Source organism: Corylus avellana, chromosome 10 (assembly GCF_965113065.1).
Source record: "Corylus avellana chromosome 10, dhCorAvel1.hap1.2, whole genome shotgun sequence".
NCBI classification, from domain to species: Eukaryota; Viridiplantae; Streptophyta; class Magnoliopsida; order Fagales; family Betulaceae; genus Corylus; species Corylus avellana.
The window spans coordinates 20,561,311-20,584,560 of NC_142499.1; the positions used below are offsets into that span (position 1 = coordinate 20,561,311).

General features: G+C 35.8%; 3 protein-coding genes and 1 pseudogene across 4 annotated transcripts; 1 reads left to right on the plus strand and 3 right to left on the minus strand.

Moving 5' to 3' along the window:
- Window positions 1-976: 976 nt before the first annotated feature.
- On the minus strand, window positions 977-2,403 carry LOC132162079 (epi-neemfruitin B 7-O-acetyltransferse L7AT pseudogene; annotated as a pseudogene).
- A 2,562-nt stretch (window positions 2,404-4,965) lies between these two features.
- Window positions 4,966-7,119, minus strand: LOC132191864 (7-deoxyloganetic acid glucosyltransferase). Of its 2 annotated transcripts, none has more exons than XM_059606979.2 (2): window positions 6,588-7,119; window positions 4,966-6,055 (listed from the first exon to the last, which is right to left on the minus strand). In XM_059606979.2, exons 1-2 carry the CDS (start codon window positions 7,084-7,086, stop codon window positions 5,130-5,132), a joined length of 1,425 nt encoding a protein of 474 aa, XP_059462962.2. In that variant the 5' UTR covers window positions 7,087-7,119; the 3' UTR covers window positions 4,966-5,129. The 2 variants fall into 2 exon arrangements, with proteins under 2 accessions (XP_059462962.2, XP_059462961.2); XM_059606978.2 differs by having other exon boundaries at window positions 6,582-7,119.
- A 7,003-nt stretch (window positions 7,120-14,122) lies between these two features.
- Window positions 14,123-19,463, plus strand: LOC132192368 (enolase, putative (DUF3527)). Its single transcript, XM_059607685.2, has 3 exons — window positions 14,123-14,416; window positions 16,007-18,763; window positions 18,862-19,463. The coding sequence occupies exons 2-3, from the start codon at window positions 16,130-16,132 to the stop codon at window positions 19,138-19,140; spliced, it is 2,913 nt and encodes a 970-aa protein (XP_059463668.2). The 5' UTR covers window positions 14,123-14,416; window positions 16,007-16,129; the 3' UTR covers window positions 19,141-19,463.
- Window positions 19,464-19,699: 236 nt separating this feature from the next.
- LOC132191881 (Nuclear transport factor 2 (NTF2) family protein) lies at window positions 19,700-21,818 on the minus strand. The gene is made up of 3 exons (XM_059607002.2): window positions 21,662-21,818; window positions 20,869-21,061; window positions 19,700-20,661 (listed from the first exon to the last, which is right to left on the minus strand). Exons 1-3 carry the CDS (start codon window positions 21,692-21,694, stop codon window positions 20,087-20,089), a joined length of 801 nt encoding a protein of 266 aa, XP_059462985.2. The 5' UTR covers window positions 21,695-21,818; the 3' UTR covers window positions 19,700-20,086.
- Window positions 21,819-23,250: the final 1,432 nt, after the last annotated feature.

Below are 23,250 nucleotides of genomic sequence, written 5' to 3' on the forward strand. Positions count from 1 at the left end.
TTCAAAAAAGTATGTCTTTACATAAAAAATAGAAAACAAAACAAGAAGAGACACTTGATTTGCTTGACATATCAATGAACATAAAGTTGGTTTCAAGCGATATGAGTTTTATTAAACTATAATTTATTAACTTATAATCCGGGCTATGGTTAGGGTTTTTATTATAATTTAATTTTAAATTTTTCTAGTGAAAATGTCTTAGAAAAATTAGGAAAAGACTAGGGGTGGGGGGGAGGGGGAGAGAGTGGGGTTCCAAGGTTGGACTATGTTGGGTCGGATCTAACCAAATAATGATGGTGGGTATAAGGCCCAAATCCAAATGGTTACCATCGCTTGCTGAGACACTCAACAGTCAACAAGATGACAATTTACGTACGGATTATGGGTAAAAGCGAGTTAGGGTTTTTGATAAGGATTGCTATAGCGAGTAATTCTATAAGTCCGTCTTGCGTTCTTCATGATATGAGTCATTCCAAGAATGATGTGGCTATTAAAATCACTATTTGATCAAAATCCAATAATGATCAATCACAAACTCAATGGTAATTTCATAGCCACATCATTCTTGGAGGGACTCAAGAGGAATACAAGAGAGACTTGTAGCATTATTCTAACAATTGTGATCTTTGAGAGACAATATCAACAACAGCATAGCTTATGCTTTGGTTCGTGGGGTAGAAGAAGATCACAATATAGATGGAATGACAAATTTGGTCCAAGAGGAAGAGGAGAGCTTTTACGTTTCCTTATCACTTATGTGAACCCACTAGTAACAGAATATAAGAGGGAACCTAAATCTTTTGACAAATAAAATGTTTTAAGATAGCAATCAACCAACATCGATCCTTTATTATTGATAGTTTCTCCTTTAAATAGAAGAATTGCATACTACTGATTACATAAGAGATCAATTGGGTCTTGACTTCTAAAACAGGGACTCTCACTCTAAGGGCAGAAAAAAAATTTTTTTAAAAAAAATGAAGATTTACTCATTAGTCTGACTTGACTCTATTGGTGAAAAATACCATTTTCTATTCTATGGGACTTGGATCTAAAGTAGCGAGAGCAAGAAGTTCTTTGTCTTGTGCTATTATAGTCATATGTTGTTTATTTAACATAACCCATGCTTCTATTCCGTCGCCGGATCTTGTATCCATTAAAATTATCGTATTTGGGAACACGGTCTCTGAATCGTTGCTTGGACCAACAGTGCTTACCCACGTCGGCTTTCCCCACCCAAAATCAATGTCATATAAACCAAAGTTAAAAAAGCTGGTACACGAAATGTGATCCATTCCACCATAGGATTCTATACTCGAGAGAGCTTTAAGACATGCTTTGAAAAGCTCACAAAGTTTGAAAAACCCTCCATCACCTTGTAGGCTTTTTACAAAATCAGGATTGATTTTCATTACGGCTTCTCTAAGCTTGCTCACCATGCAAGCTAAATCTATCTCTTCAGCCGTGCATACCGCGTCTGTTCCCCAAATTATATTTCCCATGGAAGATTCAGTGAATGGCGGATCTGCTCGGCGACACAAATTCACTAAATGGATAATAAAGGTTGGCCTTTGAATACCAGAAGTGGCCTTGAAGGCAATCATGGTGCATTTCCATAGGAATGCCGCCACAACCTCAACTCTTGTTGGGTGTTGCACGCTTGAGCTGGTGGCTTTGGCTTTAAGTGATGCAATGGCTGAGGCATCAAACACAAATCTCCTTGCAATACAACTGCCTGATTTGGAGGACTTGGGAAAAGTCGCTATAACTGCTTCTTTAGAGAATGGATCGGTTTGTATGAAAACTGATGGGGCATCAAAATTAGGGCATAGATGTTCACAATCCTTATGAGCACTACTGGCAGCCCAACCTTTGAGAAAGACACTCAAGGCAGTTCCATCAGCGATCATGTGGCAAACAAGGACACCGATCGCAATACCGCCACATGCAAAGCTGGTCACCTTTATCATAGCTACATGATCTCCCGCAATTGCCTGTTTCCAAGAGATATCTTGGGGAAGAAATGTTTGCAATGATGAGGTAACATTAGGTTGGTTGAGGTAGTCAACAAGAAGACAATTTGCACGAGCTTCTAAATACAAAACTCCCTCGTCATTACAAATCGATGGAGAGATTGTCTTTGATTTTGCCTGCAAATGGGTAAAAGCGAGTTAGGGTTTTTGATAGGGATTGCTTTAGCATGAGTGATCTTTGAGAGACAATATCAACAACGTTAACAGCATGGCTTGTGCTTTGGTTCATGGGATAGTAGAGGATCATAGGAATATAAGCGGAAGGAACGAACTGGTCCAAGAGGGAGAGCTTGTGGGTTCTTAGGTTTGGGGGTGTTGGAGAAGATGGTTTGATGCACTCTTCGGAAATAATTTCCACCTCCATTTTCATCTTTACTTCAATCCGATATGGAAATTAAGCTAACAAAAGGATAATTTTCACAAGCAGCAAGTATGTCAATAATAAAAGTCAAAGAATTTGACATTTTAGCCTAAAAGCCTAAATTAATGGACATGGGTCCAGTTAGGTATATCAACCACTATTTTTCTTTATATTTTCTAATTAATGTGGAACGCAAACCTCATAAATACATACACAACAAAGTCTTTGTTTACATATATATAGTCACTCCGTTGTAAGATTAAATCTATACTATTTTTGTCAGTTTAAACTTTTAAAATATATGATAATTTAACGTGGTATTAATTAGATTAAGAATCTTGTATTGGAACCATATATATATACTTTTGTAATTTATCAATCATTTTAATTAAATATTTTATGTGTTGAACTTTACTTATTGGTATGGTGTTTGAGTTTACTTGTAAAGAAGAGTGTTTTATAATATTAAAAAAATAATTAAAATAATTATTACGATTAATATAAACTTTTAAATAAGTAGTAATGTAACCGAAGCTGCCAAAATTTGTGAACAATTCTTGAGCCTGATAGCTAGGGTGATGGGCCGATCTATGGCAGCCCCCTAGCTAGCTAGCTACCATGCAGGTTGGCTTTGCATTAATACAATGCAACCCCAATTCAGCCAACCAATATCATCATAGCCTAGCTAGCTAGAGTGTGCAAATCCGGCCAGGTAGTTCTCATGTCAATGTTGGCTATGATAGCTAGGTTGGCTTAGCTTAGCCTTAATTTCATTAATGCAAAAGAAACGAAAGAATGCTAAAGCCATGCAGGAGTTAGTGTATTTACTATTTTGATCAACTACGCTTAAAACTTTTAGAGATACGATAGAGGTTCAATTGAGTCTTATTTAAGAGCCAACTTTTATTTATGTGGTACAAAATCATATAAGAATTGTGTCATGTTTAAAATTAAAATTTAAAAAAAATAGATAAAAATCAAAGAGGCTATGTATAAAGGCACAACTTTTTTGCACAATTTTGACCAAATTTTTCTCTTATTTTTTATTTTTTTTTTGAAAACAAAATTTAAATTTTTTTTTAAAAAAAAAAATCTAAAGCAATGACATCCTATATATGTAGTCCTTTTTTTAAAAAAAAAATGGTATTTTTCTTGATAAAAATGGTCATTAGTACGAAGAAAAAGACCATTTATTTTTTTTTTATAAAAGAAATGACTACATAGGATGTTTTGCTTAAGAATTTTTTTTTTTAATTTTTAATTTTTTTTAAATGACCACATAAGGAAAAAATTTGGCCAAAGTTGTGTATTTATCATTTCTCAAAATCAAAACATATATCTACTTTCTTCATTATAAAAGTAAGAAATTCTATCCACTAATAGATTAATGGACTCTTCATCACTGCCAGCTAACCTTTTCCTTGAAAAAGAAGGAAAACGACTCTTAATGGAATCTTCATCTTCCCACGTCGCTTCTACCGGTGCCAGACCTAGCCAATGGTCCATGGATCAGAAGCTATAGCTCCTTTCTTCAGCTTGATCTCCTTGGCGTTCCTAGCACGTACATCTTGGGGACTTGGTGTAACGATAAGACCATGCATAACCAAACCATCTTTTATGTGCCTTAAAAGTTCAATTTTAAAATGCTTTGGTTAGGAAATGTCTGATTAATTAATTACTTGACAACTAAATGACATCAGACAACTATCTCCACGTAAAGGACATATTTCTGATCAATTGCATAACAAATTAATGAGTGCATATTCATCTCGACAAAAAAATAAATGGCTGGGGCATCGAGGTTCTAATTTTGTGAATCCTAGCTTGTTTCAATTTTTTTAAAAATAGCCTCAAAATTTATAGCTAAAATATTTGAATTTCATGTAGAAAGATGACGCTTAGGCTCCATTTGTTTCAACGTAAAATATTTTTTTTTATCAAAAAATGTTTTTCGCAGAAAATGTTTTCTTGAAAAAATGATTTATTAATTTAAAAACATTGTTCAGCATTTGGCATATATATATATATATATGATAATTTCTAATCAGGTCCTGGTTGGATTACAGCGAGTCTCGATGGGTCTTGGTGAAGTCCCGACAGTGGCCAGGTTGGGTCCCAGCGAGTCCCGATGATAGCTTGGTTGGATCCCAACGAGTTCCAACCGAGTCCCAGCGGTGTCTCAACCGGATCCCAGCGATATTTAAAAATGAAAAGCTCAAACTCAGAAAATGGCTTACAATTTTCAAAAATTGAAATATGAAAATTAAAGAAGCTTTTTCAATCAAAAAAAAAATATTTTTTGTTGACTATTATTTTTCGTCACACAAAATATATATATATATATATATATATATATATATATATATACATAGAGCCATACTCTCTATCAAGTATCAAGTAATCAACCCAATTCACAAGTGAAAGTGATGTAGATTGCGGGGATGATCGGTGTTTCTCTGTTTCTATCAAATAGCTAAAATAGTATTTTGCGATTGATCAAGTTTGTCATGCATATCAACGAAACACCAAAAAAATACTAAAATAGTATAATATTTTAAAAATTAAGAAAAATGAAACAAACATAGTCAAATCTTATTACATGCCATTGATTCCTCAAGTTGTCAAATACCAAACACGTAAACACAACAACAACAAAAAACATATATATAAGAGTACCATTATTACTTACGTACATGCATGTATGCATTAAAACTTATGGAAAATAAGGTCATAAATCATACTTGTTTTATGTCTTCAATAAGCTTGTCCAAATTGTGGTAGGAAGATCCACCCTGGTTAACACAATCATGAGCCAATTTCATAATCCGATCCATTGACCTCATGATATCCTCCCTTCTCTCCTCCATCACTGCTCTTATCATCATCTCAATCGTCGATCTATCACACGTGTCCTTCATGTCAAGGCCAATCCTCCATACCTCACTAACCCACCTGCTATTAATATTCTGATCGGCCACTGTGGGCCAACAAACCATAGGGACCCCAGCAACAATGCCCTCTAGAGTGGAGTTCCAGCCATTATGGGTCAAAAACCCACCCACCGCCTGATGGGCCAAGACTTCTTCTTGTGGAGCCCAATCCACCAAAAAGCCCCTTTCTTTGGTGCCCTCTTGTAGCTCCTCTAGTATTGGCTGCTCTTCTTCCGCACCCTCAATGTCATCACGCCGTACAACCCATAAAAATGGCTTGCCACTATTGACCAGGCCGTGCCAAAACTCCATCATTTGACCACGTGTCATAAACCCCGTGCTGCCGAAGCTGACGTAAACAACAGATCTTAATAATTGTGAATCGAGCCACGTCATGCAACTGTGGTCCGCTTCCCATAAATTATTAGAGGATGATAAAGACCGCGAGATGTCATGTTCAATACGGGATGTAAGGAGGGCAGTGAGAGGTCCAATTGTGTAAATTCTAGAAAAGAGAGGGGCAATGTGAGAGAGAGCAGGATCTTCGAGGTCGTCATAGGTGTTGAGTATGAGAGCCGAAGTTCGAATCATGGCCTTGATCTCCTCGAAAAAGAATGGAAAGACAGGGTCATCCATTAATTGTATTCTGTAATGGGTGGGTAGATCTCGGCGTCGCAAAAGGCTCCCCATACCTGGCACGCCTCTGACCATCTGATCCATATCATTGTCCGCTAAATTTTGTGAAAGACGTACATTAGTATCTACTAAGTACTAACTAATGTATCAAAGGTTAAGGCATGAAGCTGCAGTGCAAATAATTAAATATCTTTCCGGCTTAATTAGGTGCTTAACGAAATAAAATATATCCTGTCAAAGTAATGAATTGTCCAAATTTAACTATACTATTTTTAAGCTAAATCACGTCGTATAGGGCTAAAAAAACTTCATAAAAACTATAAGAACATTAGAAGAACTCTAAGAGCATTTCCAATAATAAATAACACTAAACAAAAAAGAAGCATGTGCTCTTGGCCCTGGCCTCCACTTGATCTGTTAGCCTCATGCATTTCTTCTCAAACTTAAACTCTAAAAGAAAATATAACTAAACCCACCAAATACTATTTTTATATGTACAAGAGAATATATAGCAAGCAAAAAGCAAAAAGCAAAAAATGTACACTTGAGAATAAGTATATATATATATGAAGAAAAAAAAAATTCATGATCAGGTGTGTCAGAATTTAGTTACACACTTACCCTCACCTCCAACTGGAATCTGGCCTTCCTCAATGAGCTTGGGAAGGCAGAAAAAGGACCACAAGGAGCATGGACTGAAGGCCCAAAACGTCATTACGCGAACGCCCAATTCCTTAGCAATATCAATTGCGAAAGACATAATTCCATCGGCTATTACACAAGTGACTGGAAGCTCGGACTTTGTGCTTAAGTGAGCCAGCAAATCGCGGAAGCGTAGCTTGGTGACGGACTTGAGCGAGACTACAAAGTCTGTTAAATCTCTCAGAACCTGTATATTGCGGGTGTGATCGGTGGGCAGGCCATCGGAAATGGAATCAAAGTGGAGGGTAGGAAAGTGAGCAGAGAGGTGTTGTAGGTGGGTGAGGCAACGATGGTTGTGGTCGGTGTTGAGGAAAGTAACGTGGAGGCCAGCGTAGCATAGGAGCTCTGCTAGGCTGAGCAAGGGCTTGATGTGGCCTAGTTTTGGGAACGGCAAAAATAGTATATGTGGTTGCGGCTGTTCCATCTTTCAGGACGAAGGAAGGGTTTTTTTGTTAAATTATTGTCCATCTTAAATCATATATAATATTATAGGTGAAAGAAGATGCACATTGAAGTGAGTACAAATTATTATACGTACGGGATGCTCCTTTCTGTTTTTTATGCAGCAAGTGGTCCTTGGGGGGCGTGGCCAATGTAGGGAGAGAGGGGGACAAGTTTTTAAATGTGTGAGGTAGCCAGTTACCAATCAAAATTAATAATGGGCACATTTGCTTTTCTTTTTCTTTTTTTTCTTTTTTTTTTTTTTTTTTGTAAAAATTAGAGTGTCAAAAATTATTGAAAGACAGAGAAACCAGGGATGCAATTTCTGTTTCAATTGGGAAAAACAAAAAATTAGGTACCCCAATTTCAGAGTTTTTGATACCCGGTTATTACTAGGTTATCAAGAATCGGTATCTCTTTTTATATATATATATATTTATATATTACAAATTTTTATGAACTATTTATATATTTATATTTATGAACTATTTTTATTGTAAGGGATATTTCTTTTGGTTGGCAAATTATTTAAGTACTTGTTTTATTTTTTCTTTTTGGGTTTTGAATTGTTGTAGTAAGGGGATATTTCTTGTACATGTTGGTTTGTTTAAATACTTGTTTTTATTGTTTTAATTTTTTCTTTATGTAACTAATTTAAAATGATTTCAGGGCATTTTAAAAAAATGAATTTTTTTTTCTAATGCTCGTATAGGCAAAAATATTGAGTTTTTAAGATTTTTGGGCTTTTATAGGTTTTTTTTTAAAAAAAAAAAAAAAATTATTTGGAACAATAAAGCCCAATTAATTTGGACAAAAAGACTAATAAATTTCTAAAAAAATGGACCAATTGTATGAAAAAAAAAAAAAAAAAAAAAAGGCTTATTTTAGACTCAATAACTAAAATAAGCTAAAAATAATAATTTTCTTAAAAAAATCAGTTACGGGATCGGGTACAAATCGAAACCAGCTGGTAACCGGGACCCCAGTTCCCAGTTCTGGTTGCCCAAAACCAAAAACTGGGATATCCCGGTTCCAGTCCTCAATTTTGGCCAAAAACCAAAAAACCAAATTAAATTGACACTCCTAATAAAAATTCTGAAATATTTTGAGTCTAGCCGACACTCCTATCCATCTAAATTAAGTGTTGGAATAAGCGGATCCAGTTTCCGTAGATGAGAATAAGAGTAATCCACTGCTTTCCTCTGGTTTGTGAAATTCGTCAAAAACCCATAATCATAATAATTATGTGCTCCTGAGAAATCATTATTTATGGAGCTGACAAAATAAATATTTATATCTTTCGCGAGCATATTAAAAAGTAATGTTTCCTGTGCGCTGGGTTCTCCCTGTTAGAGTATATAGTGACAGTCTTTAACTAACACCCCATATATGAATAATTGTTTTCGTTTTTATGGATCTTGTAAACCATAATTGACATGCAATTAATCCAGTCTAAAATGACATATTTTTCCTTTATTTCTTCAATTTGATATTCCTCGGGTTCCCCCATGGTCTAAAAGATACTTAACTATTATTTCTGCTACAGTGTTCTTTTTATCTTTAACAATGGTTAAGTCTGCAAAGATACTTCTTAAGTTAGAATATGATCTCAACGCTTCTTTTATCCACCTAAAAAGTTTGAGTCCCGTAGGATTAAAAGTCGTCCTAAAATCATTTTAAATATGACGTAATTTTAAAATTACTCATAAATTAAAATTTAATAATAATGATTTCAAATTCAACATTAATTTTAAAAGTCACGTTATATTTGAGAGGACTCTAATCTTTTTTAAAACATTACCCAAAAAATTCATACTAATTGCAAGTCTTTTTACAAATTTTGTCATTTTTGAAAGCAATTAAAACTTTTTCTTTTTATAATTATGACAGGAACCCCTTACCCTTGGCACTACAAAAAAAAAATCAAGGTTTAGGGACGTTCTGTAATAGGGTTGTTTTATTAAAATGACCCTACCAGAAATCATTTTAATAGTAAAATGACCATTCTAAAAGAGATGGATCGTTAGTACACGTCCCCACTCCCCACTTAAATGAGTGTGGTCACTGTTATAGTGAATGTCCCCATTCATCTGAGTGGGGACGTGCACTGTACCAACGTCTCCACTCAGTTGGGGGGGCCATTTCTATAGTGAAAAGCGCCCCCTCCCTCAATATACGCACTCTAGCCCATGGTGAAACCTTTGGACTTGATGCCGTCTTCATTATATTTTTCTATAGAAGCTCATAGTAATCTAAAGATATAATGGAAAAAGAGATAAAGAAATGAAAAATACATATCATTAACTTACATTCACATGCTAAAAACTTTATAGCTAAATCTTTCGTTTATTGGATTTGAGTATAATGCTTTATTTATAAAACTTTACAAAATGTTGAATAATGTCAAATACAAACTAAATTCCTTTATTTACAGCAATCAAATCATCAAACATTTCTATCCTTATCACTTTCGAAGCAATAGGCAATGAAAAATGACAGGACCCACATTAACTTTTTTATTTTCAAATTATAAGCAATCAAATCAATATGAGAATAAGTTCTATAATATTTTGACACAAATCAAGACATTATAGAAGTTATTTTATAATATATAGTAAGAGCATATTTGAGATTATGTTGGAAAAATAGAGCTTTTAAGTTAAAAAACAGTTTTTAACAAAAGTTTTATTTTTAAATTTTTGTCAAAAATATGTTTTAATCATTTTTAAACTTTTTAAACCTTTAAAAAAGCTTTTAATTTTTTTTACCAATGTGATGTTATTTATTTATTGGCCCAAATGTCCTTTCAAATATTACGAATTTATATTGCAGTTGTTGAGTCGAATCTTATTACATGCCATTGATTCCTCAAGATTGCATTGCTATTCTCATGCGGATAAGGAAAATCAAGACCACATAGCTGCTCCTTATCTTATGCATATAAGAAAAACTACAGCAAGGCGTCGGTGATCACGATAGAATTAAGAGCTTTGACTTAATTGCCCTAATTGTAAAGAAAATAAGATTTCTTCTGTTATCCTTTGGTTGTTTTCGAACGAATAAAAATTAATAAAACATTATTAAATTAGTCCATATAATTTGACAACTGGCACCCAACCCAAATCAGAAAAGAGAAGAAAAAGAAAAAGGTCGACGGCATTCAGTGATAAATTTATATGGAGTGAATATCAAAAATTCAATGGTCAGTGCATTTTGTGGGCTTCTGTTTGCTGTACTGGGCTGGGCCTCATTCCATCAAACAGAAGCCCACAACGGCCTGGCAACACGGGTTACAAATTACAGTGATCTCAAAGATCACTACTCTCACCTTTGAATTCGCTTACTCTTTTTATTTTTCTTCTTCTTTTCTTTTTTATAACAGAAATAACAGAAATAACACGGGTTACAAATAACAGAAGTCCCACTGTCACCACTCACTTCAACAACTTCTTTTCGGTGGTTATTGTTGTCTCCAAACAAAATTTGGAGAAAGGTTGAGGAGCTTTTCGAAGTTAATATCTATTTTGCTTTTGTTACCACTATATATTGTCCCTTTTGAAGAAGATTGACTAGGTTAATTTTTTACTTATTTCTTACTATTTGGTTCTATTTTATGTATAGTAATTTTCGTTTTGACCCGATTGTTGGAGAGCTAATTCATTTTCCTGTGTTTGATAACAAAGAAAACTCCCCTATTGGATTGGAGAATCCGTAAATATGAGTTTTAAAGGCAAATGGGCTCTTCTGAGTAACATATGTTTCCAGAAATAAAGCCCATGTTACTGTATGTTATGTCAACAGTTGCTGTAACGTAACAGTGTCTCAAGTAAGGGTGTAAAAAAAAAAGGACCGAGTCCGGTTCTTATTCCGGTTTTTAGCACCCGGTTATAAGTGGGTAACCGGGTATATATATAAAATAATATTTTTTATTTTAATTTATCATTTTTAAGGGCATTTTTAAATATTGAAATTTTTATGGCATTTGTAAACATTGGATTTTAAAGGCATTTTTAAACAATGAAGTTTTAGGACATTTTTAAACCCTAAACCCTAAACCCATTTTTAAACATTGGTTTTTTATTTATTTTAGGCCCAAAAAGCCAAAAACAGTGATTTTTTAAGGATTTTTTTGGGGGGTTTTTTAGGTTTTTTTCAACAATCACAACAAAGCTCAACTTATTTGAACAAAAATACTAATTATTATTTTTTTAAATGGGCAAAATATATTTAAATTAAGCACAAAAATTAGACTCACTACCTCAAATAAGCCCAAAAATTAGGCCTAATACCTAAAATAAGCCCAAAATGAATTTCTTTAAAAAAAAATTAAAAAAAAAAATCAGTTACCTGGTCCGGATAATCGAGTACCAACTGGAACCTGTTACCCAGTTATACAATAACCGGGTAACCGGTTCCGGTTTTCCAAAAAAAAACTTGCGTACCCGTTTTGCCCAATAACCAAGAACTGGGACTAGGTTGACACCCCTAGTCTTAAGAAAGAGACGTAATGAATGCTTGACAACAACAAGAAAACAACAAGAAAATATCTGGATTCATTAGGACCACCACTTTAATGATTTTGGCCAATAATATTTTTTTTATTTTAGTTTTTAATTTTTTTAGGGCATTTTTAAACATTGAAATTTTTATGACATTTGTAAACATTGGATTTTAAGGGCATTTTTAAACAATGAAGTTTTAGGACATTTTTAAACATTGGATTTTTATTTTTTTTAGGATTTTTTAAGTTTTTATTTATTTATTTTTGAACAATCACAATAGCCCAACTTATTGGGACAAAAATGCTAATTATTTTTTAAAAAAAAGGGCAAAAAATTGTTAAATTAAGCACAAAAATTAGACCAACTACCTCAAATAAGCTCAAAAATTAAGCTCAATACCTAAAATAAGCCCAAAATGAATCTCTTTAAAAATAAAAATAAATAAAAAAAAAAAAAAAAAAAAAAAACTGGTTACTCGGTCCAGATAATCAGGTACCAACTAGAACCGACCGGTTATTGTATAACTAGGTAACTGGTTTCGGTTCCGGTTTTTCAAAAATTTTATAAAAAAAAAAAAATTAAAAAAAAAAAAAAAACCGGATACCCTCGTTCCGGTTCCCGATTTTGGCCAATAACCAAAAACTAAGACCGAGTTGACACCCCTAGTCTTAAGAAAGAGACATAATGAATGCTTGAAGGTTAGGTCTTATTTTAGGTGTCTGGGTTTAGTTGTGCAGTAGCACAATACCATATTTAATTATGGGCATGCGTACGAAATTTCCCTCATTATTAAGAAAAAATAGAAAAGGTTTTATTTTCCAACTTTATCTTATTTTACAACATTTTAAAAGTCAACAAAGAAAATACATGAAAATTCTCTCATTTTATAAATAATCATTAGAATAAAACCAGTTAACAAATTGGATTTGAACATTCGGTTTTGCTTATGCTTGAAACAATTCTGTCTTCTTCGTATTACTATATCTTTAGAGTTAATAATTTTATACGATCGAGTTGGAAGATCAGTTTAATAAAAAAGAAAAAGAAAAAGGAATTGGAATAAGCTCTTTTGGTTATAGTTTTTTTCTCAAAGATCTGCTCTTCCCGCTTTAACAAAGTATTGAAGTACAGTCTACTGCATAAAGGAAGAAAAGCATTAAGATCGCCCACAAAGCCTTAGATTGAAGCTGTGAAGATATGAATACGTGCGAAGCTTGGAATACGACAAACCCAAAAGAAAAAGATTCCCACCAAGAATTTGCCCACATTTCTTTGGTGGGGATAACCGTCTTTGTCTATTAAAAAAGTAGTCCATGGGCCCATGGCCCTGTTAGCAAAAGACTTGCTCCACCATCTTCGTATATTTTTCAACAAAGCAGACCATGCTTGTAGACTAGCCTCGCCTCGATATTCCGCATGGACAAAATATATCCCAACCCACATCTTTTCACACATCCACTCCCCCAAATTACGAGCTTTAACAATTAACAAGTAGTTAGACTTTTTTTTTTTAAAAAAAAAAAAAAAAAAAAAAACCTTTAATTGGAATAATTATTTTTTTAATTCAATATAAATTTGTCTTTAAGCATATGATTCTCTTCTCACATTTTTTTTTTTTTTTAAAATGAAACATGTGATCCTCACATAATTTATGGGTACATATCATTTTAATATATGAGAAATGTTAAATACTACATTTGGCTGACGTGACAATATATCTTCCATTGTTTTTTTTTAGTAGGATAAGGGTGTAGTGTGCAAAATTACTCTAAATAGATTGAGTAATATTACAAATTATACATTTATCTTATCATTATCTCATCCTACTCATATGTTACTGTAATCCTAAAAACTATATTTTTATTATACTATTATTTTATCCTGCTAATTGTCACATAAGAGAGTATAATAAAAGTGAGATAAAAGTGTGGTTTATAGCATTATTTTATTCTAGTAATGGTATTTAGTAGATTCTCATACGATTGTCATACAACTATAATGATATAACAGTAAAAATCAACAAGAGCTTTTAAAAATAAAAATTAATGCCTAATATTCACTAAATATCATTTCTCAATTCTAATAAATTAAATTAGAGAAATTTCTTGCTGTCCAATATTTTGAAGAAAAAAAAAATTGAAATAAAACAGCAAAAATAAGGAATTACCAATTAATCTACTCCCAGTTAAAAAATAAAAAATAAAAAATAAAAAAATTTTATAACAGGAGTAAAGAAAAGACAAACAGTACGCATCAGTTATCATTATATATCGCAATTAGAGGAACCGGTGACGTGACATCCGTTCTCCCCCGTGAGCCCCACACAGAGCTTGGGGATTCGCGATGACCCGCAGTAAAGAAAAAGAAGTCGCCATGTGGGTCCCACAATAGCCACCTCCCCCCGGCCCCACCCCATACTAGACCTACTCCCTCGCTTTTCAACCGTCTGATTAGAAAAAGAAACACCCTTGCGCCACGACACACACACTCTCTCTCTCTCTCTCTCTCTCTCTCTCACTGAGATTTCTAGCGGTCTCACACAGAGCAGCGGTTTCTCCTGTAATTTCTGTTCTTCCTTTTCCAGCTCTCGGAGAACGAAAACGCGTAAATACCGATACGAAAACCGAGGAAGATTTTTGTTACCTTCTTTGGTTACTGTAGGTAATTCTTTGCTTTGCTTGTAATCAACGTCGGTTTCGGGAATTTTTTACTGTGCGCAACACTCAGTCATTACGTTTCGGATCTTTATCGGGATCGACGAGTCTCAGAGAATGTCATTCTTGTGGACCTGCATTTTCCTCCGTTGCTGAGGTACGCCATTCTTATCTTCGGGGGGAGTCTTGGTTGTAGTCTTTGGCTTTTTACGTTTCTGTTTTCTTTACGATCCGTTTGGTTGCTGAGAAACCGGAGGAAAATGGAATCTTAGAGTCTTGCATTCTTACAAAAGACTATTTGTTTCGAGGAACTTGCGCCTCAAAAATGTTAGGACTTCGTTACTTTTATTTTGCTACTTTTTTGTTTTTAATTTTCTTCAGCTTTTTCAGCAACCGATTAGAGCTTTATATATATGTATATATATGCGCACACACACACACATACATAAACATGTATAATACAGACGGACATATATGTAAGTAATAAAGAAAGCTTGAGTTGATATAGTCTGACGTTTTGATCAATGCTTTGTTTGGATCTGTGAGTTTCTTGATTTGGCTCTGACTTAAATGCATGTTTTTGATTCAAATCTTGAAGCATGTTAGGAAAGGTAAGCCGTGAGGAGGATTTTTTTTTTCTGAGCAATTGCAGCAATAGCTATATGAAATTTGCTTTGACTTGAGAGAGCGTTATATTCCTTTTAATTAACTTATTCAAAAGTCGTTTTTTTTTTCTAAAATAAAATTTTAGCTGCCAAGCAAATATTGCAATGTCTGGGGCATTGATGCAACTGGAAGATTGAATTTTTGTAACAAATGAAACAATCTAATATTCTGGTAAAACAGAAGTAAATTACCAAAAATTAGCGGACGCTTCGCTTCATTTTGTCATTAAGCTCTTGAGTTTGTTTGGTAGCATATGGCTCTGTAGCGGTAGCCCCAACATTTTCTTTTCTTGTTTATGTGTTTGAGAAAAATTCCTTTTTAAAATTTTTATTTGTTACAGAAATTATTGATAGAAGCCTTTTTACGCGAACAAATATGGTTTAGCTTTTCGATAAATAATCATAGACTCGTCATGATCAATGCGTTATTTTGTCAAGTTCTATTAGAGAGCTCAAAGAATGCTTGAAAATTCTTTATTTGAGAAAGAGGTTAGAAACAGAATAGGTACCAGTCCTTTTGATATATGTGTGAGTAAAATATTTTGAAATATCATTTCCGTTTCTCTGATGAAACGGTGCATATTTGGAAACTCACCTATATTTGAAATGTCTGAACATCGGCTCATGATCTCACACCAGGAAGCAAAGGAAAAGATAGGATGATGACATCGGCACATGATCTTTTCGTATATTAACCAGAAAAATTTAGGGATCATCAAGTTATATTGATGATGAGGTTCTGAGTAGAGATGAATGTGTAAAATGTAGAAATCAGGGTACTTAATCAGCTTGGTTTCCTATCTTGTTGCTTTTGTTTTCTTGTATAGTGGCTTCAGATTTTTAAGAATTTAATTAAGTCTGATAGCAGAATTGTTTTCCGCATTAAGAAGATCACTTGCTTCTGTTTCCCAATATTGTAATATGGGAGTGTTCTTACCAGTATAAATTTCATCTTTGTTGGATTTATTGTTTTAAAAGCTTAAGAGCCTTCGCCTTTTGACTATGATGGTATTTTTTTTCCTCCCTTCTCTCTCTTTCTTTTAAATTTGATCACAGCCATCTAATTTGACTCTTATGCTCAGAATCAGGACACTCTCCCGTGTCAACTTCTCTTAAAGTAAGGTTGCGAGTGGTGAGCAAGATCCTCTTCTGCACCATGTGCTGGAGATATTATGTGCCAGTGAAGCTTTAGCATAGTTGATCCTATGCCATCTGATATACGTCCAAATAATTTCTTAAGACCTGCTGGAGAAATGGGAACCAGTTCAGAGCTCAAAAAGAATTCAAAACAGGAAAACAGCTGTAAGAGAGTGAAGCAGAGGGCTATATCACCCCAAGCTAGTCGAAGCCCAAGGTATCAAGACAACTTAAAAGTGAAAAATTCTGTTCGATCATTATACAGTGATATGCATCGTGAACGAAAACAGGATAGAGATGATAAAAACTTGGTCCAAGCAAAATCTTCTGGAAATCATCAAAAGCAGTTTGACAAGGCAAATACTAAGAAAGAAGATGAGCTTGTCAAGCACATGTCAAACTTGCCAGGTTATCTCCAGCGTCCAGAGAGGGGAGAAAACATCCAAGAGAAAGCTTTGAATTTTGGGGTTCTAGATTGGGCACAACTAGAAAAATGGAAATGCAAGCAAAAGCAAATCCCTGCCAGAGGTAGCGATAATGTAGTATGCAGTAGCAGTGATTTTTCTTTGAAAGCAACCAATAAATCATCTACATTTTCTACTACCATCCACAGCAAGACATTTTCTGAAAGACACTCTTTGCCTCGTTCTAACCTCAACTCATCTCAGAAGGTTGGTCATCCTCAAGGTGCCAAACTGCCTGTCAAGAATGTCATGCGATTTCAGGATTTTGAAACTGCTTCCAAAAGCAACATGGATGGGCAGAAAAAGGTACCCTGGACATACAAGTCTTTTGGCAGAAATTGCTCAGATAAAATGCTTGATAAGGGGAATAGAAAAGATTTAGATCATAAGATTACTTCAGAAATGGCAAAATTTTCAACGAACTCAAGAACTAATGGAATCTCACCCAGTCAGAAGCACAATGTGAGTGCTTGGGATGGTGACGGTAAGAAGAGCATCGAGGAGTTGGGAGAATCAGAAATAAAGAGAAAAGATAGAAATCAAAAAATTATCTCAGAAAGCAGAGCTTCACATCGCCGTGGGATCTCACTTGGTTCAAAGGAAAAGCTGAGTTCTGGCAGTGGTGAAAATAGGAAGAGGGTAGAGGAGTTGCGACAACCAGATATAGATCTCACTAATGGGCGTTCCCATGGTGAGAAAAAGAATGTTGTTCTCCCTCGACCAAAAGAGTTACCCAAAAATGAATTTTCTGAAGTATTACAACTTTCGCAACCCAAACAATCCGAGGAGAAGTCATCAGAAGCACAGTGGAGTACTTTTTCAGATACCTTTTCTGGTGAGGTTGTTCACTCTGCAGGACTCAGTTCTGAAATTCCATACTCCTGCCCTCTGCCTTCTAGTGTTGAGGCCAATGCCATGTCAGGCATGGTGCCACATAGCCTGATCAATGCTCGGTGTAACGAGCTCTCATCTGTTGTATCTCGCACATCCCAATGCTCAAATAAAACATCCAACATGCTATCTAAAAGTAGATATGAAGAAAGGAATGACTTGGACCTCGAGCTTGCTAATTCAGATGTTGATACTGTAAAAATATCGGATGAAGAAACTGCTGTGCTGGCAGCTAGAAATGGCCGAAATCTATCACCCCACCGGTTTAGCTTCAGCTTAGGTCGCCTGCGAAGAAGTTTCAGTTTCAAGGAGGTTTCGTCTGCACCACAATTGAGCTCCTCATATGTTAGTATCAAGTCCGGTCCCGTGAGATCTGAAACTTCTGTTTCTTTCGATAACTCAAATAGAGAGAAGTCAATTCTTCATAACAGAGCTAAATCCAGCCCTTTAAGAAGGTTACTAGACCCCTTACTGAAGCATAAGGTAGCAAATCGACACCACTCTGCTGAAACCGTTCAGCCATTGAAAGAAAGTTTGGATTCCTTCAGCTCTAGGCCAACCAGTGTCAGTCACTCACTTCAAAATGAGAAGCATGAGGCATCAACTACTCAAGCCCTTTTGCAACTTACAGTAAAGAATGGGCTCCCTTTGTTAAAGTTTATGGTTGAGAATGACAGAAACGTTCTTGTAGCCACAGTGAAAAATTTAACATCATCTGGGAAGGAAGATTCGGGCCAAAATTATACATTTTACTATGTTAATGAATTTAAGAAGAAAAGTGGTGGCTGGATGAGTCATGGAAGTAAAAGGGATAGTTGTAGCTTTGTCTATAATGTCATCGGTCAGATGAAGATTTCCAGCTCTTGCTTCTCTGATTTGAGTGGACATTATTCCAGCAACCAGTACATGGTTAGAGAATCTGTCTTGTTCGGTGTTGAGCTAAGGCAGGCAGATCAAGAACCTCTGAAATTCAAGCCAAAAAGGGAGCTTGCAGCCGTTGTTGTCAAGATCCCTTGTGAAAACTTTAGCCATGATGGAATGGACAGTAATAAGGTGGAGGAGCTCTGCACCAAACGTTTGCCAGAAGACAGATGCTCTTGCAACTTCAAAGAAAATGAAGAGTCTGATAGTATTATGGTCATACTTCCAGGCGGTGTTCATAGCTCACCAATTAAAGGAGAGCCTTCGCCATTGTTAGGTAGGTGGAGATCTGGTGGATCATGTGACTGTGGAGGTTGGGATGTTGGCTGCAAGCTGCGTGTTCTCTCCAACCAGAACCAAGGCAGTAAGATTGACGAGACATCCAATGCTTGCCCTATCCCAAATCATATTGAACTTTTTGTCCAGGTACAGCTTTATACCAAATTGTTTCAGCCTCCTTTATCCCAAATTGTCCACAGTTGTTGATTTTGGAATTGACATCTAGCTATTGTACTATTGTTCAGGGAGAAGCTGAGCAAACCAAACCCTTCTTCAGCTTGACACCATTGAAGGACGGAGTCTACTCGATTGAATTCAATGCATCAATCTCTCTGTTACAATCATTCTTCATTTGTGTCGCGCTTTTAAGCTGTAAGAAACAGGCGGTTCTCTCCGGAATGACCAATATGGCTGAAGCAAAAGTTTTGAAAGAATCCATTCTGAATGAAAATGGTGGAATTCAGAGAAACGCGGCTTCAAAATATGCACCAAGTCCACCTCCCTCCCCTGTCGGGAGGGTCTAGTTTCATGCAAGGAAGCAGTGAACTCCTCAAAAGCAGATGTTATGTTCATAGTCAACCACTGTATTGACACGTGCAGCGACGTCTGAGAAAAAAACCTTTTAACTAGAGTGCTCTTTGCCTCTTTGGTAGAAGACATGTAGTTTTGTGTTGGCTTTACTACCGCACCAACCTCACTCTTTGTACAAAAAGATAATAATCTCATCCATCCCACTGTGTAAGTACAGCATAGCAAATTAAAACAGAAGTCTAAGACTACTGTGTGCTCCAAAAGAGGATTGAACTCAGCCTTGAAATCTTTTGCAAAATACTGAAGCTGATGCCATAGTTTTTCTATGCATGCTTAGATATCTGTTTAAATTCTTTCAAAAACAAAAGATATCTGTTTAAATGCTCCCTTTTTCTTTTCAATGCATTGAGGTGTGGAAGTGAAGTCCCCCATCAGAGACTAAAGAGTAAATATATCTGATTTAAAATTGGATTTATGTCAAATTAATTTATTCATATATGTAGAGTTCAATAATAAATGAGGTTCTTCATTGAGTAAAAAAAGGCTGTTATTATTAGATTTCTCTCATAAGTGTGGTGGTGAGGGAACAATAACGACACAAGCTGGACAAACGTGGTACGTTTGTTAATGTGTTGAAAACAAATGTCAGAAGAAGAGAATTGTAACAAACGAAGCCATGATTTCTTGACAGTAAACTTCTGCTCAATTTTCTGGAGAGAAATACACTGGACATGTCCATTACACAACCTTTGGAGGAAATTGCTTGAATACAAAAATGAGCACTGCAGGGAAACCTAATATCGTAGTGCAACCTTTGGCCACTAGAGGAGGCGTTCTCTTTCAGCAGGTTGAAGGCATCATAAACTCGTCGAAGCCAATGCCAAGGCTGTGAAAGACAGAAATCATTCTAATGTATCATAAACTATAAATTGAGATGTTTCACAAATCTACAGGTGAAGCATGGTGAATAGAGATGAACCATTGACCATCAATCCTCTCAAATACATTTGTTGCAAACTGTACCCCCCATTTGCTACCTTCTGTCTTAACAAATTCCCTACACGTAACGTACCCTATGTTCCCTTTGACGTGAACCCTAACATCTTTCAGCTGAATCTCTAGTGGGAATTCATAGTCTGCCCATACAAACTCCCAGCTTTCCATAACGTCATCATAACCAGATATCCCACACGCACCCGGGTGCACAACACAGACATTATCACCCTTAGCCCAAAGGGTTTGCATAGCAGCTAAATCCCCAGTCCTGAGCGAGTCATAAAATCGAGCATTTGCTAGCAATACAGAAGTCGTGCTATCCTCATGGAGATTTTTAAGGCTATCCCTAATTTTTGCTGCTTCAACATAGTTTTCCTCAGCAATGGCAATCTGTAGGTCCTGCTCTAATGCCTGCTCATCCATTATGAAGCTTTCACCACTTAAAGGATCCTGCGAGTCCGCACTTTTTACTTGACATGGTCTTGATGAGAGCAAACTGGAAGCTTGTTGAAAGAATTCTGCACTAAATATCCATCGAATTCAAAGTGCCCAAAACTTGGGCATGATAAAAGAAAATTTGTCTACAATGAAACAGAAAAACCGAGCCCCATAGATGGTCACGGACTATAAACTGCAATTACACATGATGGTGTAAGCAGTAATTAAGAGTAAAGCTTACAGGGGCAATGAAAATAACAAATAGAATGGCAAATCATAGGACTTACGGGATCTTCCAGTCGGCAAACTAAGGCGACAATGATCGGGTGAGAACTGGATCCTACGTCTTCTTCCAGAGGGTTTAGCTAAAACTAGATTGTAATGCTTCAGGGAAGGTGCCGAAAGACGACCAAGTGTTGCAAAACTATTGACAAACGGACACAGCAAGCTATAGACTTCCTTGATAGAGGAAACATTTCCCTAGAGAAGACATATAACTAAAAATGAAACAAACTCAACTACGAACAATACAAATTGGAAAACAAAGAGCTTTGGACTCGATTGACTCATATGAAGAAAATTGTTACTTGGTCTATACTATGCATGTTTATTTTATCCAATACATGAATGCGGAATAATCTTAGCAACCATTGAACTTTTACTACTACTATTCATCATTTTCAACCTCAGCAATGGTATTTCATCAAGCCACAAGTAAGGAACTTGACGAGTAATCAGTAAATGACTTAGTTTCTTAACCACTAGGTATAATTTTAAGCATTTTCCACCTTTTCTTTTCCCTCTCATAGTTCCCAAAAGCCAAATTCAATTTATCCAAAAGCTACAGCTTGACAAAAATGAAAAATCAAAAAGTGGGTTCTGTCAAAGAACAAAGGTCTAACTCCTAAAATTATACAATTTGCTTAATAACCCAGATAATTTATCTGCAGAAAACCAGTTTTGCTTCGCTTCTGATAGATTCTAACAGCAAGATATGAAGATCAGCACCTATGTTTAAACCAAATGTACCACAAACTGAAAAAATAAAGTAAAAGATTAGTTGGGAAAAGCATAACTCACATTGTAGCAGAAGCTGGACCAATGAAGCGCCATGGATAAGGAGATTAATGACAAAGGAAAAGGCTTAAGAGAAAAAAATTAGGGTTAGGGTTTTGACCCGTCAAGACTTTCGAGGCTCTCTAATACCAAGGACTGCAATTTATCTTCTCAGTGATCTCGCGAAAACATTGGATATCGGAATGGGACGAAGGAAATATGGGCTGGACTCAAGCTACATGGGCCGGGCTGAACGAATAAATTGAATGGACTTCTAGATTGGGCCAACCACAATTTTTTGGGGCTATCAAAGCTCAATTCATATGCAAAAAGCATGTCTTTTTCTTCAAAGAAACCTCCTACAGACAGGTGAAATTCACTATTTCAGCTTAATTGGTAACTCCAAAAATATTCTAAAAGATTCTTTTTCTTTCAAAGATTCTTTTGATTTGGGACAAGAAACATCCTGAGAGAAGAAAGTACCTTTCGAAACAATAATAACATCATCATGTCCGCCATTTCCATTGTCCTTGTCGAAATGCACCTCCTTGGCTTATGCTGCATCATAGCAACTTCGCGGCTCCACCACTCCATGATTTTTCTTGAGTTTTCTTTTTGCGCTTTTTATCTGTAAAATGCAAATTTGAATAGGTCAATTTCATACCTGGTCAAACGCGGTGGAGTCCTTGTTGTTTGAACAAGCCTCTGTAGAAGGGCATGTGCGATAGAAAATTTGTTTTAAGATTTGTATGGGTCAATGGATTTGACCGGAGTTGTTCAGTGGAATGCTCCGTACTCCATTTCAACAACACGTACAGAAATTATTTAAAATTCAAAGGCCTGAAGGACGACTATAAGGAGGCCAGCCCCCGTCCATGTCAACCATTGAAGAAGAAGTTGCAACCAATACAAAAAAGCGAAGGAATCCTTGATGAACTAATTAATAATAATACGCCCAAATTGAATTTGTCATAGAATACCCAAGAGAAGAGGGAATCTCTAGGGTCAGTGTCCTGTGGGGTGAGGGTGGGGGTGGGGGTGGGGGTGGGGACCCTGTAATCCTGATGGAAGATTTCTGGGGAACAAATTGATATTTGGTCTGGAGATAAATTGACCAGACATGACATGCATGGTTTCACCAACATGTATGATTCTATATATATATATTACATGGCCTTCAGTGGTCCTCATAAGGTCACGCACTGAACAACTGGGCTTGTTTGATGCCACTGCAGAAAGCTGGTCGATGCAACAAACAAATTAAACCATTCAACAAAGCCAGTGGCTTGGGTGGAGGGGTCCTACTCAGAAAAAAATAAAATAAAATAAATAAATAAAAATTTGAGAGTAGGCCGGTCAAAACTCGCCGGAAACTGAGCTGCCTGGGCGGCTTCCGACTAGGCTCAGGTTGGGTTGTTGTCTAGGATAGATTTGAGTTGTTTAAATTATTTTGTAAAATACTCATTGTTTGGAGATATATATATATATATATTCGGTGATGGGTGGCATGATGAATCAAGCGTGCAGACCAATAGCTTATAAAATTTTGATAGACGGTTTTTTTTTTTCTTTTCTTTTTGGGTAAAGTAAAATTTCGAGTAACGGTACCGTTA

Coding starts and splice junctions, on each gene's coding strand:
- LOC132191864 (XM_059606978.2), bottom strand. CDS start 7,086: ATGGAACAGCCGCAACCACATATACTATTTTTGCCGTTCCCAAAACTA. Junction 6,056..6,581: donor GATTCCAGTTGGAGGTGAGG/GTAAGTGTGTAA, acceptor CACAAAATTTAG/CGGACAATGATATGGATCAG.
- LOC132192368 (XM_059607685.2), top strand. CDS start 16,130: ATGCCATCTGATATACGTCCAAATAATTTCTTAAGACCTGCTGGAGAA. Junction 18,764..18,861: donor ATATTGAACTTTTTGTCCAG/GTACAGCTTTAT, acceptor ACTATTGTTCAG/GGAGAAGCTGAGCAAACCAA.
- LOC132191881 (XM_059607002.2), bottom strand. CDS start 21,694: ATGGCGCTTCATTGGTCCAGCTTCTGCTACAAT. Junction 21,062..21,661: donor GGTCCAGCTTCTGCTACAAT/GTGAGTTATGCT, acceptor TGTCTTCTCTAG/GGAAATGTTTCCTCTATCAA. Junction 20,662..20,868: donor TTTGCCGACTGGAAGATCCC/GTAAGTCCTATG, acceptor TATTTAGTGCAG/AATTCTTTCAACAAGCTTCC.